The sequence below is a fragment of the Schistocerca nitens genome, chromosome 3, assembly GCF_023898315.1.
Source record: "Schistocerca nitens isolate TAMUIC-IGC-003100 chromosome 3, iqSchNite1.1, whole genome shotgun sequence".
Lineage (NCBI taxonomy): Eukaryota > Metazoa > Arthropoda > Insecta > Orthoptera > Acrididae > Schistocerca > Schistocerca nitens.
This window is the reverse complement of record NC_064616.1, coordinates 693905685-693925344: the sequence shown is the minus strand read 5'-3', so window position 1 is coordinate 693925344 and position 19660 is coordinate 693905685. Positions and strand designations below refer to the sequence as shown.

General features: G+C 38.9%; 1 protein-coding gene across 6 annotated transcripts in view; it reads left to right on the top strand.

Annotated features, from left to right (window-relative positions):
• LOC126248661 (rho GTPase-activating protein 190) overlaps positions 1 to 19660 on the top strand; it is a 325162-nt gene that overhangs the window by 259314 nt on the left and 46188 nt on the right. For all 6 annotated transcript variants that reach the window (XM_049949876.1, XM_049949875.1, XM_049949878.1 and 3 more), the window contains 2 exons: positions 1788 to 2009; positions 2100 to 2191. In XM_049949876.1, coding sequence (XP_049805833.1) covers positions 1788 to 2009; positions 2100 to 2191 — 314 coding nt within the window. The remainder of the gene's footprint in view (positions 1 to 1787; positions 2010 to 2099; positions 2192 to 19660) is intronic.

Sequence of the window (19660 nt, the reverse complement as noted above, 5' to 3'; positions counted from 1 at the left end):
GTTCCTGATTGGAATTCATGAATATTTACTTCGTCTTCTTTGGTGAAGGAGTTTCGGAAAGTCATGTTTAATAACTCTGCTTTAGTGACGCTGTCATTAGTGACTTCACCATTGTTATTGTGCAGTGAAGGTATTGATTGCGTCTTGCCACTGGTGTGCTTTATGTATGACCAGAATCTCTGTGGGTTTTCTGCCAGATTTCGAGACAGAGTTTTGTTGTGGAAATTATCAAAAGTGTCTCACATTGAAGCAGGTGGCGGCACTAGCACAGAAGAAAGGTGGCGGCACTAGCAATGGGGGGGGGGGGGGGGGGGGGTATGTAAAGCGTGTCGCAGAAAACAGTGCAGTCATTGTCATAATGCGGAAACTTCTGAAAGGGCAGATCATTGACTTTCAGGCCAAGGGTGGAAGTGTTTCTGAAATAGCTATGTTTGTAAACTATTCCTGTGCTGTCGTGGTTAAAGTACATCATGCACGACATTATGCAAAACTGGTGCCGAGGCAACTGTGGTGCACCATGGTCCATTGATGAAAGAAGTGAGTAACAACTAAGGAGATGTTGCATAGACATACAACTGTTGAGCAGCTGCCTATCCAGATGAACCAAGGGACCGCTGACAGTGTCTCAACGACCGTTCAGCGAACGTTATTGTATATGGGCCTCCACAGCAGACACCTGGTTTATGCACCTGCTGCTGTTCATGGCAACTAAGGCTGGAATTTGCATGCCAATACTGAAACCAGACATCCATTGTCTGGTGACATATGGCCTTTACAGATAAATCATATTTTATTCTCTATTGGACAGATGGGCATTTGTGTGTATGGCGTGGCCCTGCACCAATCATCAGAAAGGTCCAGGCCAGAGGTGGAAGCATTGTGGTCTGATGAAGGTTTTCGTGGCATTCCTTATGTGACCTCGCTATTCTGGAAGGAACAGTGGATCGATGCAAGTATGTATCTACCCTTGGGGATCATTTCCACCCCTACGTACAGTTTGTTTTTTCCTCAGCACATTGGCATCTGCCAGCAGATTACTGCAAAATGTCACACAGCTTGCAGCGTACATGTGTGGTATGAAAAGCACCTTGATGCATTTACCATACTTCCCTGGCCACCAAATTCTCCAGATTTAAACTGGATCAAGAATCTGATCAGGCTGTTCACACCGTGGATCCTCAACCGAGAAACGTTGCACAGCTGGCCATTGCTCTGGACTTGGCATGGCTCCACATCCCTGTTGGCACCTTCCAGAATGTTATTGACTCTTTTCCTACACATCTGTGCTGCCAAAGGTTTGTGACAAGCGGTCACATTAATGTAACTTGACCTTTTAGTTTTGGAGTCACTGCCTCCATTCGCAGAAACTTATTCTCATTTAGTTCAGTCAAGGTGTTGTGCTGCAACCTGCCATCATCATTGCAAAAGTTACATCTGAATCAAGAATGTGGAGTAATATTAATCAGAAAGTTAATTTGGTGCTCGAAACACGTTCTTATCATGCATTTCTGATTTTCCATAATTCTTTATCGTCTTGCTGCCTGTATGCACGAGTTGGAAGAGACATGTGTGAAATTTTCATCAACCTTGTTGAACTCTTCTTTTGGTTCCGTTAGTAATAAAACATGTAACATTTTGTAATTGCATTAGTTGTATTATCTAAGTGCTGAAAATTAATAGTGTCTTTTCACTTTTCTTAGATTTTTCTGTCAGGCACTAACTAATTTGAGCAGCCAATTTTTACTAAGTGTTATAATGCTTGTAATAACTAAAATATTTATTTTCAGTTGCAAGTGAAAGTCCGTCAGATTTTAGTGATGCAAGTGACCCAGAGCTTTCTGGATCAGCAACGCAGACACATTACAAGTATCCCAAACATTCCATACGTATGAAAAAAAAGGCAGCAAACATTGCTTCATCAGGAATGATTAACTCATCTGAGCATCGTAGCTCAGTTCAGCGGCCATTCCCTCCTCATTTAACATCGGATTCAGATATTTTAACAAATGGTAAATTACTTTTCTTTTTCCTAGGTGAATTCTCTTAGTGTGGACGAAATATAAGACAATACATGAAATTTATTATTTCATTTTTTCCAGCAAAAGTGAAAAGTGAAGTTCCGTATGGCACTTGTCAAGATGAAGAATCAAGCCTAGATGTGTCATCACCAAGGGATGTCAATTCTTCTGCGGTATGCAAGTTTCTTTTCATATGGTTTCCGTACTGTGAATTAGATATTTCTTTTTGTGCTGCACTACTCATGCTGTTTATGCACCACTATTTTCATGCTGTCCTAATTAATGAAACACTATTTAAAATTTGTGTCCATTCTTATTTCTGTTGACATTGTCCCTCCATACTTGATTCCCATAATGTTAGAACAGTGTATTTTAGCTATTAGCAGATGCGTTCTTTTGTATTTTGAAATAATCATATTCTCTTTATAACTTCAGCATTATGTAAAAGCCATCTCATCCTGTTTATATATAGCCATGTTACATTTAAGTTCCCAGTATCCAAAACATTTAATGAATTGTTGGTCTCTTAATCTATCTGCTGCTTGATTTAAAGTACTGGTCACCTGGGACATTTCCAAGAGGTGTTTAATGACAGTAATATCCATATTCCATAAAAAATGGAGCCTTTTTGTAGGAAAAACAGTATTTTCTGAGGGATGATTCTACTTTTTTTTCTCTTTGGCTGCAATAAAACTCCAGTGTCAGTTAATCTTAATGTATTGTAAATAATGAAACAAAAGCTGAAAGAAGAGTCACAACTTACAAATTATTAGTGTACAGTGTAAGTAAGGGGTGTAAATGTCTCAACATAACATGTGTTCTCTAACAGTAAGACTGTCATCAGTTCGGGTGGCATGGAACTTCTTGGGTGTTAGTTTCATACGATCATCTGTTCCCTGATGAGCACCTGCACCCTACAAGTGGTCCCACCAAAGTGCACTCATTATTGCCAGCCCTGCAATGTCATTTTTACCGACAGGTGAAAAATCACGAAAATTATTCAGAATGCTCCCGACTTGATGAAAGACAATAGAGAGATTGTTTCTAGGGAAGATTCGATAAAATTACATTCGCTAATCCTACATCATTTCAGCGCACCTAATTTTGAAAGCATGATTAGATACGCATGGTTCGCATCAAAATTAGCGGATGAAAGAGAAATCCTTTTCAATGCGAAAGAATTGTGTTATCCGGTATCGCTCATGAAGAAACTGCGCACCTGCAAGACAGTTGCTTTCATAAAATGCGCGTGGTTCTGCGAAAATTTGTGCTTTGGTTGTTTCTATGATAAGTATCACTCACAATATTGTTTTGGCACATCAAACAATGTGGAAAATGAAAAATAAGATTTTGTACCATTGTATGACAGAAAAAATTAGTAACTGAACATATCTTTATAATTTCGCACAACTTACACTGTTTGTTGATATTCTTAGAAATAAAATTGAGAAATTCGGTTGATTTTGAAGGAGAAAAGAAACAAACTAACAAACAAACAAACAAAAGTACACTAGCAGGATTCGAACAAGGTAACACCATGGCGGTAGGCATGAACCTTTACTGCTGCGCTACGCTGACTTCCTCAGAATATATGCAACGTTACGGGTATACAAAGCATGCAATCAACTTCAAAATCAATTTTCTCGAAAACCAAGGACCGTCGCTAAAAAAACTGAATAGCCAGGTACTCACGGTAAGAGCCTCTACAACATATTTGAAGTGCATCAAAATCCATGATTTACAGTATGGAGGGTCCACTTGTGATCTGCTTCAGTCATTATGCTCTATTCATGAGTGTCGTAGTTCAAGAGAATTAACCTTTTTAATTGAATATCTCCATTGATAGCATGTGTAATCTGGTGACTCACGAGAATTGAAGTGTCATGTTATTAACATACGGCATTCATGAAGTGCTTTGTCAGCTTCTGACCTCTGTAGCTGAGTTTTGTACTTGTGATACTACAAAGTCCTGAGTGAGTGGATTCAAATATTTCAAAGAATAAAGGTCACAGTTGAAGTAACATAGTACCATCCCTCCTGCACAGCCTTTTCTTGAACATGACCACCAGTGGCTGCTTGCCATCAGCAAATTGCAGCCAAGAGCAAACATGACCATCTAGTGATAGAGTATGTCACTGAACATAAAAGTGTCTGGACTTCAGTGGCTGCTTCATGACCTGTGCCATCAAGATCTCCACTTAAGAAAACCTAATATGAATTGTGTAGATGGTAATTGTTCGCAAAATATGTTCTTCAATCCCACAACCCTGCAGACCTCAATCTCTATTAGCACCTGCCCCACACCCACTTCCGTCAATGTCTCCCACTTCAGCCTATCGATTGACACCCATACTGTTCTCTTTGATAAAAAGGACCAAGAACTATCTTGGGAACAGGGTACTATACTGTCAGTTTAAACTGAATGGTGGAACTGCAATGCGTATATGAATCGTGAAGGGAGGGGGGGGGGGGGCAATTGTGCGTTGAAAACAACTTCACCTTCTGCAAAACATGGTGTCTTTCCTTTTTTATTTATTCTTTACCCAAGCATGTTTAGACACGTGGGTGTCATCTCCAATGGGTCTCGCTCTATTTCTGTTCAATTTTATGCATAAAAAATTGGACAAACGGAACTTACACACACACACACACACACACACACACACACACACACACATGACTATAGCCTCTGCTAGCTGAAGCCACACACTTGAGAGTGGCTTCAGCTGCCAGATGCTGCAATCATGTGTGTGTGTGTGTGTGTGTGTGTGTGTGTGTGTGTGTGTGTGTGTGTGTGTGTGTGTGTGTGTGTGTGTCGTCTATTTTCGACTACAGCCTTGTTGGCTGAAAGCTTATATTGTGACAGTCTTTTTGTTGTTCCTATCTGCGACTCAACAGCTCCACTATATGATGAGTTGGAAGCGTTTCTCTTAGTTTTACAATGTTCTTAGGAATTATGATAAACAAATCCGATTTGACCTGGATATTTCAAAATTGTGGCTTTAATCTTTTGTGTTAATGTGTTTCACAACTTTTAGGTTAACAATTTCATCTTAATTTTATGTTTGTTACAGTTTTCTGTTTTACACTGGTTCCCATGGCTTTTCAGTCCACTATATTTAAAAACCACCAGGAAAAACTGATTTTCTCTTACACTAGCACTCTAGGCAACTCATTCCATTTTACAAAATACGTGACCATAGAACTGAGACGCATGTATCCCTAGCACTCATGGCAGCTTTGTCCTTCCCTTATACTCAGTTTGCTGTATTTATCATTTACACAGTCACTCAGCAAGATAGCATTATTTTGTCCAAGACTTACTACTGATTGCATGCTTCATTCTTCCTTCACCTCGGCTAATTAACTTTTTATCTTCGCAAGCCAATAACCTTGGCACAAATCTTTAACCAATGCACTTCCATGAATGTCCACACCAAGGGCTACTTACCATTATCCTTAAGTCATTTAGGTCTCTCTAGATTACTCCCTTATATTTCGCACCCAACTCATATTCTGTGGCTGCCCTTCACTAAGATCCTTTCTTATCCTTTTGACGTCAGATATGCCTCCAAGAAAAACCAAATACCGAAGGAAAAAAAGCACCATTAAAAACACAGAGGAATAGAGTAGGACAAGGGAGAGAACAATTGTCCTACCCAGCTTGAGTGCACACAGTCACTGAACTATGACTTACCAGAATCAAGGAAACACCCCTACACTATTTTATTAATATACATCTTTAAATGTAGCACATTTCTTAACCCAAAAGGCCATTTTGATTTGGGGTACACTACGTGATAAGCAGTTGGATGAGGAGAACTTTCTACCAGAAAAGGACCATGCTAGGCCAACAAAATGTTTTTTTTTTCCCAAAATATTTCTCTATCTTTCTTTTAATTTTCATCAACACCAGATCTCCTGGCTGAAATATAGTAGCTTTGGCCTTTTTGTTATGTCTCTTCTTCCGCTCATAGGCTTTCTGTAGCACTCTCTCTGTGGTTAGTTTGTCAATTTCCTCTCAGGTCAATATTTTTCCCACAAGATAACTGACTGCCTTTCCAATGATGTTCATTGGTGTTCTCCAAAACATCAGTTTGTTAAATCCTTTAATGTCCTCAAATACCAGAATAAAATTTTGTCAAGGTCGTGTTTCCCCTAAGGTGAAATGTTCTACACACCTGTTCAGTTCTTTCATAACACATTCAGTCGGGTTGCCTTCCAGAAAATAAGGAGAAATTTTAATATGCCTCAAACTATTTCTAAGATTTCCTCGCATTCTTTATTACAAACATTGGACCATTTTCTAAAAGTAGCACCTGAGGTTTTCCTATTTGAACAAAATAATATTTTTCCAGCTCATCTATCAACACTTCGGCTTTTGCTCTGCGGATTTGGTAAAAACCGTAAACATCCAGCACAATGAACACCCATACAAACACACTGTATACTTCTGTGACTCAGAGGCTAACCGTAGGTTCCAATAACCACAAGTAATATGCAACAATGCCAAGAATTTCACCCTGTGAAACCTTTGTGGAAGTTCACCAGTCTAATCCTGTCTGTCATCTGTTTCCGCATCTCATTCAGTGTCTGAACATTTAGTACTAAATGTACATTGCTATTGTTTTCCAGAACTACTAAAAAATTGTTGCTGTACTCACTTCAAGCATGTTAAGTGATTCCCCCATCCAGCATTTTGTTTCTTTCTTTTTGTGACACATCTCTATGGGGAAAAACTACTAGATACATTTGATTTTTTTTTTTTTTTTTTTTTTAACTATTCCTCGAGAGTCTGAAAATATTGCACTGTTTCTGAAAAGCATTTCCTTTAATGTTTCCTTTAGGGTCTCCAACACTATGCATTGCATAAATTATTTCACCTATCTTAGCCCTAAGTTGGTTTTGTTTGTCAGCCCTGAGGGACACAAACACTGGTCTTTTCATTTTACAAAAGTCACTTACTGGTGTGTTGCACCTACTTGTAGCTTCAGCTGAAATGCATCGAAATCGAATTTACGAGAATAATAATTCAGAAAATCAACACTAAGACGTGTAATAATTAAGAAGTGTATGCCAGCTTAGTGTTACTAAATTGAAATGGAAGCAGCACCTCATGCTTGATAGCTTTGGACAGTTCCCCTATCTTTCCAAAAATTTTGACCCACAATGCCAGAATTATCATCTTTCCTTTTTTTGTGTGGAAATTTACTAAAATGCTCTTGCACTACTGCAGGTATTTCCTACCAGCTGTCTATTAATATTTTGGAATTGACCCTACCTACTGTTGCTAGTGCAATAGGACTGGCATTAATAACAGTTGGCACTAGATAATCTTTGTGAGATAAATCTGTCACAGCTCTCCAATCAAAATCTTGTTTACCAGGAGAATTTTCAGTTTCCACTCTTACCAGGGGTAATCATTGGAACTTCTTAAGCAGCCTGTTGTGAAGCAACAAGTCACATAGGTGCTGTGCCTCGCACCACTCTTCCCATGTGTGTAACAGAAATGCAGAAATACTGTGTAGCCTGAAGAACAGTTGGCATTCATATTTCCTTTTGAATACAAATCGGTACATGTTCCTCTTTGGTTACTTCTGTGTGTTTCAATTGTTCCTCCTTACCTAATTCCAAGTCCTGGCCCACAGGTGAATTCTCAGGTTGTATCATTTCCCAAGTCCATTTTCAGATCTGAAATGTCCGATATTTGCCAATGGAATGTTCTTCCATTGACTTCCTGTCCTGCTGTATTTTGTTTACACTCATTGAATAAAACTGCAATCCTGAAATCGCCATACTTTTTTATTTTGTCAGAAATGTCACAGAGTCTGAAACTGTCATCCAGGAGTTCACCCTGCACTGTACATAAGTCACTCAAACCATGATACTCCCATCTCCACATGCCAAGTTTAACCATGGTGTTGCCTAGGTCAGGGTTTCTGGGACTCTCCAACTTTAGTTAGTTAAATTGAGGTTAAAGCCAAAGTCCAGACAGAGGACAATCAAGATAAATAGAATAAAAGAAACTTCACATACGGTTAATTGGGGTAAAACTATGGGCAGTATCAACATAGTTCATCAAAATATCAGGGGAATAAAAAACACAGTAGATGAGCTATCAGTGTGTTAGATGATCTCAAAAATAAGAATGAGATTTATATAATCTCTCTGTCTGAACACCATATGTGGATAGTGTCAGTATAAGTGGATATAATTTAGCATCTTACACTTGTAGAAGTAGGATAGATAAAGGAGGAGTTGCCATTTCCATAAAACAAGAGTGTAAATGCAAAACTGTAGAAGTAAACAAATTTTGTATTGATCAGCACTTTGAGGTTTGTGCATGTGAACTTCAGCTAGATAATGTACTATTGATATTAGCAACAGTGTACAGGTCCCCATTAGGAGACTAGGAGCTGTTCATAAAAAAGTTTGACTCCCTATTATGCTGTCTCTCAGACAAAAAGAAGAAGTTATTAATCTGTGGTGATTTCAACGTAAACTTTCTAAGTAATTCTTATAGGAAGCGTTAACTAAAAGTGTTATTAACAACATATAACGTAGAATCGGTGATCCATTTCCGTACACGTACAGCTCAAGACAGTAGCACACTAATAGATAATGTATTTGTACAGAAAGATGATGTAAAACAAACACAAGCTTTCCCTGTAGTAAATGGATTGTCAGACCATGATGCACAACTGATTGACTTACAAGACCTAACAGGGAGTACAGTTCGGAAACCATTAAGTAAAAGAGTGAGGTCGCTCAACCCAGTATGTATAGAGCACTTCAGAGAAAGCTTAAGAAATGTTAATTGGGGAGATGTATATAATGAGTCAAATGCTAATGATAAATGCAACATATTTCTTGATAAATTTAAATCCCTTTTTGAACATTGTTTCCCAAGGAAAATTACTAAATGTAACAAATTCAATGGAAGAACATTCCATTGGTAAATTCCATTGGCATCACTTTTCAAGGAAACCTTGAATTACTACAGGAAAGTGTCTTCAGAAAGAAAAAGAAAACTGTATGAGACAGCAAGAACTAGTAAAGATTCAGAAGTAGTTTTACACTATAAAAATTATTGTAACATACTGAGAAAAGTTGTAAAGAAATCAAGAAATATGCATGCTAGAGAAGAAATTAACAACTCCGGCAATAAAATCAAATCAATGTGGAATGTTGTTAGAATGGAGACAGGAAAAGTAACCACTGGGGTAGGTAGTATTACTGTTCAAGAGAACGAGACCATCCTAACCAACAGTACACAAGTAGCTAATGTATTTAACAATCATTTCTTAAGTATAGGAGAAAAAATTGGTGAGAACAGTTCAAAAGAAAAAGCTAGGCAGTACATGGAAGAGTCTGTTTTGAAAAAATTTAGTCAGATTAAGTTTTCACCTAACAACCTCTTGTGAAATAAGTAAAATTATTAAATCTCTGAAAAATAAATGTTCTGTTGGAGTAGATGACATTTCTAATAAGATATTAAAACAATGTGGAGCAGTTACAGCTGATGTTCTGAGTCACATATGTAATGCATCACTAACACAAGGTATTTTCAGAGACAGGTAAAAATATGCCATTGTCAGACCTCTCTACAAAAAGGGGGACACCAGAGATGTCAATAATTATCGGCCAGTATGGTTGCTTACAGCATTCTCAAAAATCTTCGAGAAAGCAATGTACTCTAGTGGTTAGCCATCTCAACAGTAATGGGATACTTAGTAAATCACAGTTCGGATTTCAAAAATGCTATTTCACTGAAACAGCAATATATAGTTTCACTGTCCACATAATAGAGTCTTTAAATAGTAAAATGTCACTGATAGGAATTTTCTGTGACTTGTCCAAAGCATTTGATTGTGTGAACCATGACATTATGTTACAGAAATTACAATTCTATGGTATAAATGGAATAGCACATTAATGGTTTAAGTTATACCTACAGAACAGGAAGCAAAACGTTTCCTTATATGGGTTAAGTGATTTAAATAAGTTTGCCACTTCATCTAACTGCAGTGAAATTACATTAGGTGTTCCACAGGGTTCAATCATGGGTCCCCTTCTGTTCTTGATGTATGTGAATGACCCCCCTTCCTATCTGAAACAGGAAGCCTAACTGACACTGTTTGCTGATGATACAAGGATCATTATTAATCCAGTAAAAGAAAGTCCAATTGAAAATTATACAAATAAGGTCTTTGGAAATGTCTAATTGGTTTTCTGCAAATGGGCTTGCTCTAAACTTTGAAAAAACACAGTACTTCCAATATTCTGCTGCAAAAAGTACAGTTCCTTCAATAAATATAACACATCAACAGAAGTCAGTAGACAGGGTAGAGCATACTAAGTTTTTCGGTGTACATATAGATGAGAATCTTAATTGGAAAATTCATATTTTGGATCTCCTAAAGTGGGTTCAGCAACTTTTGCGATCAGAATAATTGCCAATTTTTGGGATATAGAAATTAGTAAGCTAACATACTTTGCGTACCTTCATTCTCTGATGTCATACAGAATAATATTTTGGGATAACTCAACATTTAGACAAAAAGTATTCACTGTTCAAAAGAAAGTGGTTAGAATAATGTGTGGGGTTCATAGTCGCACATCTTGTAGGCATCTTTTTAAAACATTGGTAATTCTTACAACAGCCTCACAATACATCTACTCACTAATGAAATTTTTTCTCAACAACATGGACCAGTTTAAAAACAAGTGATATTCATGATTATAATACCAGAAAAAAGACAGACTTACACTATACTTTGCTCAACCTTTCTTTGGCACAGAAAGGTGTAAAATATGCTGCTATAAAAATTTTCGACAAATTACCAGATTTAATAAGGTGTCTGGCAGATAGCAGTAATAGCTTCAAAAATAAATTGAAATCATATCTCCTTGACAACTCCTTCTATACCATAGATGAATTCTTGAATAGGAATAAATAAATCTATAAATATAGTATATGCATTTTGTGCCATTTAAGGGAATGGGGTAAATAATAGAAATATTAATGTTTAACTCTGTATTGTTATATATTAAAAAAATTTTGTTTCATATGTGCACTTCTTGTGCACTTGACACGTTCCATATCATAATGGCTTCAGTACCGTGCGATTGATCGATGGAACACGCAACCAACTAACTAACAAACAAACATAATGGTCTATTTGGATAGCGACCAGACCATGCGGACCCTTATACACTTGTCTCAGAGGTCCTTTTAATCCACATCAAAATCTTCTTCAACTTCTAAATTTTTCATAATTGTAGAGACCTCTGAAACCATCACCTCTAGTCAATCTCATTCCAAAACATTAGTCAGTTTAAAGGCTCATGGAGAAAATGCTGATTGCCACATTCTGACACCTCCCTGTGGCTCCCATTATGTGTTTACCGCTGCCAGAGTTTGGACACCTGCTGCCGATGCATGTATTCACGTGCCTACCATAATCTTGTTTCCGTGTTTGTGTGGTTTTATTGCCACCATCGTGCATGCGCATGTGCCCCCCCCCCCCCCCCTGCCCCTCTGTAAGAACATTCTTAATTATTTGGGGGTGCGGGTCAGGACATGCTGCAGTTAACCCTCTAAAAATTTAAAAAAGCAACATTCCCTCGATACCAGTGGCAAACATTTAGGTGACCATTCCCATGTCAGTGTATTTAATTCCTTTCCACTAGTGCTCACAAAAACCTTTAGTGGGTCCACGATCCGACTGATGCCTTTCTGCTCTCCAAAAATGCGTCACCTTTCAGACATTTTACTATGAAAGAAATCTGTTTCTGCAGCAACCAAGATACCAGCAGGACATTTATGAACTCTTGGACTGACAACATCTAATAGATGTGGCTTCTGCTGAGGCAACCAACAAACGCTGTTCTACCCATTGCAAGAAATAATTTGGATTTCTTTGTCAGTTTTGACCAGTCTCTCATCAACAACAGTATTATGTGCCATGCCACCTATACACTTTGAAACGATTCATGCACTTTGCTCAGTGTCCAGCATACTATTTGTCTCCATTACATAATTATTAAAACTAGTACTCTGCATTTGCATAATATTAGCTCACATACTAGATAATTCCTTAGACATCACTTCTACGTGTGCAGTTTGCTTTTCCTCTACCTATTCAATGCAGGTGTCACCAACAGTATCATTAACTTCCAACTCTTTTGCAAGTTTTAGCTCAGATTCTTGTGCGCATATTTCACTAAGTTTGTCCACACAGCTAAGTTTTGAGTCTGCCTTAGAAGTAATAACCATCAATTTTTAGCTGAGATATTGAGCCACTTGTACTCAGTATTGAACAAATTATTTGGCAAAGTCTTCTTTATCATCTGATTTCAAGGTAGACATTTCAGTTAAAACGTAGGTTCAAATATTAGAATCTATATTGCTAAACTCAGATCTTTCCGTGGCATTGTCCTTTTGCAATTTGGACTTGAAATTACTGAGTGTATTGATGAAAGACAATATCGAAATATTTTGCCCATTGGGTTTGACATCTGGAGACAGTTTCTCTGTAATTGAGTATGTCATTGTAATAATGGCATGACTACCACTAGGTACTGAATCATTCACCTTGAATGTAACTAGTTCCATTTTCACTTGAGCTACTAATATCACACTTGGGGATACACCAGTTTCATCATGGTATTGAACATGAGCAGAGTACATATGTAGACTGAAAATGTCAGTACTGCTGACCACTTTAATATTACAGAGGTCAGTATTACCTTCGTCATCAATCTGTGACACAGAAACTACTGAATCCCTACTGTGGGCCATTCTGTTCAGGTATTTTACAAAATCACCTAGAAGTTACAAAATGATCTTTTGATTTAGCTTTCAAGAAGTCACTCTCCAACATATCACCAGCAGCCACAGATGGAGTAGGTCGTCATGCAGCTTTTTCTCGGTGTCGGGCTAGTCGTTCAGCACATTCTATCTACATCTACATGGATACTCTGCAGATCACATTTATGTGCCTGGCAGAGAGTTCTTCGAACCACCTTCACAATTCTGTATTATTCCAATCTCATATAGCGCACAGGAAGAATGAACGCCTATATCTTTCTGTGCGAGCTCTTATTTCCCTTATTTTATCGTGGTGATCGTTCCTTCCTATGTAGGTCAGTGTCTACAAAATATTTTCGCATTTGAAGGAGAAAGTTGGTGATTGAAATTTCTTGTGAAGATTCTGTCGCAATGAAAAACACCTTTCTTTTAATGATTTCCAGCCCAAATCCTGTATCATTTCCGTGACACTCTCTCACATATTTTGTGATAATACAAAACATGCTGCCTTTCTTTGAACTTTTTTGATGTACTCTGTCAGTTCTATCTGGTAAGGATCCCACACTGCGCAGCTGTATTCTAAAAGAGCATGGACAAGCCTAGTGTAGGCAGTCTCCTTAGTAGTTCTGTTACATTTTCTATGTCTTCTTTCCAATTTAAGTTGTTCGTAATTGTAATACCTAGGTATTTAGTTGAATTTAAGGCTTTTAGATTAGACTGATTTATTGCATAACCGAAGTTTAACGAGTTCCTTTTAGCACTCATGTGAATGACCTCACACTTTTCGTTATTTAGGGTCGCTTTTCGCGCCATTCAGATATTTTTTCTATATCGTTTTGCAGTTTGTTTTGATCTTCTGATGACTTCATTAGTCAATAAACGACAGCGTCACCTGCAAACAACCAAAGATTGCTGCTCAGATTGTCTCCCAAATAGTTTATATAGATAAGGAGCAGCAAAGCGCCTATAACACTACCTTGGGGAATGCCAGAAATCACTTCTGTGTTACTCGATGACTTTCCATCGATTACTACGAACTGTGACCTCTCTGATAGAAAATTGCAGATCCAGTCACATAACTGAGACGATATTCCATAAGCACGCAATTTCACTACGAGCCACTTGTATGGTACAATGTCAAAAGCCTTCCGGAAATCCAGGAATACAGAATCGATCTGAAATCCCTTGTCAATAGCACTCAGCACTTCATGTGAATAAAGAGCTAGTTGTGTTTCACAGGAAAGATGTTTTCTAAACCCACGTGGACTGTGTGTCAGTAGACAGTTTTCTTCGAGATAATTCGTAATTCATAATGAACACAGTATGTGTTCCAAAATCCTGCTGCATATCAACATTAACGATATGGGCCTGTAATTTAGTGGGTTACTCCTACTACCCTTCTTGAATATTGGTGTGACCTGTGCAACTTTCCAGTCTTTGGGTACGGATCTTTTGTCGAGCGAACGGTTGTATATGATTGTTAAGTATAGAGCTAATGCATCAGCAAAGGAACCTAATTGGTATACAGTCTGGACCAGAAGACTTGATTTTATTAAGTGATTTGAGTTGCTTCACTACTCCAAGGATATTTACTTCTATGTTACTCATGTTGGCAGCTGTTCTCGATTCAAGTTCTGGAATATTTACTTCGTCTTCTTTTGTGAAGGCATTTCGGAAGGCTGTGTTTAGTAACTCTGCTTCAGCAACACTGTCTTCGATAGGATCTCCATTGCTATCGCACAGAGAAGGCATTGATTTTTCTTGCTGCTAACGTACTTCACATACAACCAGAATCTCTTTGGATTTTCTGCCAGTTTTCGAGACAGAGTTTCATTGTGGAAACTGTTGTAGGCATTTCGCGTTGAAATCTGCACTAAATTTTGAGCTTCTGTAAAAGATTGTCAATGTTGGGGATCTTACATGTGTTTAAATTTGGCATGTTTGTTTCGTTGTTTCTGCAACAGTGTTCTAACCCATTTTGTGTACCAAGGAGGACCAGCTCCATCGTATGTTAATTTATTTGGTATAGATCTCTCAATTGCTGCCGATACTATTTCTTTGAATTTAAGCCACATCTGGTGTACTCTTATATTATTAGTTCGGAATGTGTGGAGTATGTCTCTCAGGAAGGCGTCAAGTGAATTTTTATCTGCTATTTGAATAGGTATATTTTTTGCGTATTTTTTGAGGATTTGGGGATTACAATATTCAATCTTGCTACGACAACCCTGTGTTCACTAATCTCTGAATTGGTTTTGATGCTCGTTATTAACTCAGGATTTTTTCCCAACTGTTTACTATTCGCGTGGGCTCGTGAACTAACTGCTCAAAATAATTTTCAGAGAATGAATTTAGCACAATTTTGGATGATATTTTATGCGTACCTCCAAAATTGAACATGTAGCTTCGCCAACGTATCAAGAGTAAATTAAAGTCACCACCAACTATTATCGTATGAGTCAGGTACGTGTTTGAAATCAAACTCAAGTTTTCTTTCAACCTTTCAGCAACTGTATCATCTGAATTGGGAGGTCAGTAAAAGGATCCAATTATTACTTTTATTCTGGTTGCCAACAATGACATCTGCCCTTACTAACTCACAGGAAGTATCTACTTCAATTTCACGACAAATTAAACTACTTCTGACAACAACAAACACACCATCGCCAACCATGTTTAGCCTATCCTTTCGGAACACTGTTAGGTTCTTCGCAAAAATTTCAGCTTAGCTTATATCCAGCTTTAGCCAGCTTTCAGTGCCTATAACGATTTGAGCATCAGTGCTTTCTATTAGCACTTGGAGCTCTGGTACTTTCCCTACACAGCTACGACAATTTACAACTGTTATACCAATGGTTCCTGTATCTAAGTTCTTCCTGTGTTCAGCTTGCACCCTTTATGACTGAAGCCCTTTTTTGTGTTTTCCCGAGACCCTCTAACCTAATAAACTACCCAGTCCACGCCACACAGCCCCTGCTACCCATGTAGCCGCCTCCTGTGTACAGTGGACACCTGAAACCCAACCACCCTTTGGCGCAAGTCGAGGAATCTGCAACCTACACGGTCGCAGAACCGTCTGAGCCTCTGATTCAGACCCTCCGCTCGGCTCTGTACCAGAGGTCCGCAGTCGGTCCTGTCGACTATGCTGCAAATCGTCAGCTCTGCTTTCATCTTGCAAGCAAGACTGGCAGCCTTTACCAACATCATTGTTACCGACATGAGCAACCACCTGCAGTTGGCTGCACCCTGTGCTCTTTATGGCATCTGAGAGGACCCTTTCCACATCTGGAATGACTCAACCCGGTATGCACATGGAGTGCACATTGGTTTTCTTACTCACTTGCAGAAAGCTCCTTCTGGCTTCACACATTCAACAGGTTTATTACCAGCAGCTTCTTTGACACCGCCACTGTTGGGCTGCTTCCTGCCTGCTCGGTGTACTTATCGAACATTGGTGATGGGTTAGCAGACTGTTGTAAAACTCTCTCTCTCTCTCTCTCTCTCTCTCTCTCTCTCTCTCTCTCCCCCTCTCTCTCTCTCTCCCCGACTTTTTAAAGGACCAACTACCACCTTATTGCACTGCTCTCAGTGGTGTTTTATAAAACCCCTGTTACGTGGACAATTGTACACTAACTTTTTTATCCTCAGTGCGCGTACTGCATTATTCATACCATTTTCTAGCAGCATAGTGCACCACTTCATAATATAATTAACCTTGTCTATTAATGTTTATGCATTGATTTTTACAAGGTAGGTGAAAAGGACAAATAAATACAACATCTCTGTGGAAAAGAACTCTCTGCTGCTGTAACTGGAGAAATAGCAGATGTGCATGATCTAGCAATAAGTGGACCCACCTGATGATCTCTGCAACTCGATCCACATCGACAACATGGCAACCTGTTAAATGTCACCTGTATAACCTGGTCTGCCATTGTTCTGATGTTCCGATTTAACTGATTGCATGTATACAATCTGTGAATTAAATGGTGGGTCTGGGAACAAGGTTGGTTGGCCATCAAATAAGTACCCGATGCTCCTGGTAAAAGCTACGATCTAACCAGTAACACACACAAAATCTTTGATTTAAATGGTGGGTGTGGGAACAGGGCTGGTTGGTCATCAAATAAATACCTAGTGCATCTCGTTAAAGCCGAATATTATCGAGGCTCTGTGTCCTCCAGTTAACATAAGTAACAATTTAAAATCAAAGATAAATGTGCACCACACCAGAATTCACAAAAGCAACCAGTTCAAACTAGTTGTCTTCACAATGTAACTTTGATGAACTAATGAGCCCAGTGAGATATCAAACAAAATATGCTGCCATGTGAGAATTTATGAGAGAAATGCTAGGATGGTTCTGATATTGCTTAGCACCTCACCACACAAGATTCTCCACAACTGTAAAATTTCCCCACTCAGTCATGAGCAGTAAGCCATCGGCTATTATCTACCATGAAGTATGCACACAGTAAGATAATAAGCGTACCTGCACTTACTAGTACCAGTAAGAGACGTGATGTAAGCTTTATTCATCTGACCCAACCATGTCTAAATCTGTATTTATTGTCACAGTTAAAGATATAGCTTCTGAGCACTGACCAAAGTCGCTTTCTATATGACTGTACATAGTTATACTTCGCAAACATCAAATGAAGTAACAATAAACTTAACTGTGCCACTGAGGCTGAGCTGCTACCAGCTGTGTGGTCTAACTGTGACCAACGCTGGTCGTGGCCTGCTGCAGACAAAGGGACACTGCTCCTGTTTGATCTTTTTAGCAGACTCTGATTTCAGACAAGCTAATGTTTCTGATACTCATAATAAAGCCACTTTTCTGTGTCATACCAGTAATCAAATCTTACACTTCCTCGGAGCCCATCTTGTAATAATTTATCATCGATCTGTGTTCTACAAAACATAATTTTCATGATGGACTGTTTTGTTTCTCCACTCTTTAGGGTCAGGGTTGACCCCCAACACGCTGTTGCTAAGGGATGTCTTTCCATTAAAACTACATCATACTTCTTAGATTTAATGGAAGTATTCTTATGCCGAGCTTCTAGAATATGTAAGATGCCTCACTCTCACCCTTCTTTGGGATCTCTTTTCCCCCTCACCTAGTGGACTCGCATCTCCTGTGAGCACATCTCCCTAGCGTCCGTAAAAATGATCGAACATGGCTGCCGCAGGATGTGGGTTGCATCAGTAAACTCCAAAATCCACAGAACATATTTTATGCCTTGTTCACATGCGTGTTATACTTTTTGTCAACTCAAGAGTTTGGAAATGATCATAGACGGGTAAATAGCAGAGCAAGTAGAGGTGATGGAGAAATTCCTGTCTGTGTTGACAAGCAACGAACGCATTATTCAGGTAACTGTAGAAAGTGATTGGTTTTATAATTGGGCTTGCTCCAGGGCCTTCTACTCAAAATCTTTCATAAATAAATTCTCTAGAACTGATGACAGAGGAGGAAACCCCTTGGCCACACCGTTCATCTTTTCAGACTACTTTCCATTGAACAAAAGTAAGTTGAGGTGAGTACAAATTTGAAAAATCTCAACAGGTTGGACTCAAATTTCTTGTTTATCCATTCCATGGATTCCTTTTGTGGTGAAGAGGGACACTGTATCAAAACTCAACAGCAGCTCACTATCATTGATGCAAAATACCTGCACTTGTACAAAATGTCTGGAATTTTGAATGTGTTGTTGGAATTTACCCATAGAGGGACTAAGGAGAGCAATCAGTTGCTTGGCAAGCCATGTGTTGCTGCTCCTGTATTCCTGACTATAGGCCATAATGGGATGCCATCTTTTGTGGACTTTTTGCAGCCCATACAGCCATGGCAGAGCAGCAGCTTGGGGTCAAAGTTTTGGACAGTTTCTATACCTATATCGATACGCTGCGAGCCACCGTACGGTGGTGGCAGAGGATACCCTAAACCGCTACTAGTCATTTCCTTTCCTGTTCCACTCGCAAATAGAGCAAGGCAGAAACCACTGTCTATCTGCTTCTGTATGTGTCCTAATTTCTCGTGTTTCTTATCTTCATGGTCCTTATGCACAATGTGTGTTGGTAGCAGTAGAATCATTTGGCAGTCAGCCTCAAATTCCGGTTCTCTAAATTATCTCAATAGTGTTTCTCAAAAAGAACATTGCCACCCTCCAGAGATCACCATTTGAGTTCTCAAAGCATCTCCGTAATACTTGTGTGTTGTTTGAACTTTCCGGTAACAAATCTACGAGGGTGGCTTGAAAAATTTTCGGAATCACCACGAGAGGTCAGCGCTAGTGCAAGAAGTTGTTCAGGGGATATTCATTGGACTGTTGCCTGTAAACACGTGACACATTGGTGCTCTAGTAAGAGAGCTGTGGTGTTGATGTGGCTCTGTTGTTTTTTCCGCTTAGTGATTTTCAAAGATGGAAAAAATCAAAATTCGAGCAGTGATTAAGTACTTTGAGGTACGAAAGGAAAGAACATTCATACCGATTTACAGAATACACTGGGATACTCTGCGCCTTCATATTCAACTGTTTCCAAATGGACAAATGAATTTAAATTTGGTTAGGTGATGATCCGTGCAGTGGTTGGCCAAGATGTGTCACTACTCCAGAAATCATTGCAGAAATGCACAAAATGGTCATGGAGGATTGCCGATTGAAAGTGCGTGAAATTGCTGTCACTTGCCAGATGTCATCTGAAAGGGTATATCACATTTTAACTGAAGACTTAGAAAGGAAAAAATTATCTGCAAGATGGGTGCCACGACTCTTGACGTTGGATCAAAAACACATGAGAATGGACATATCTGGACAATGTT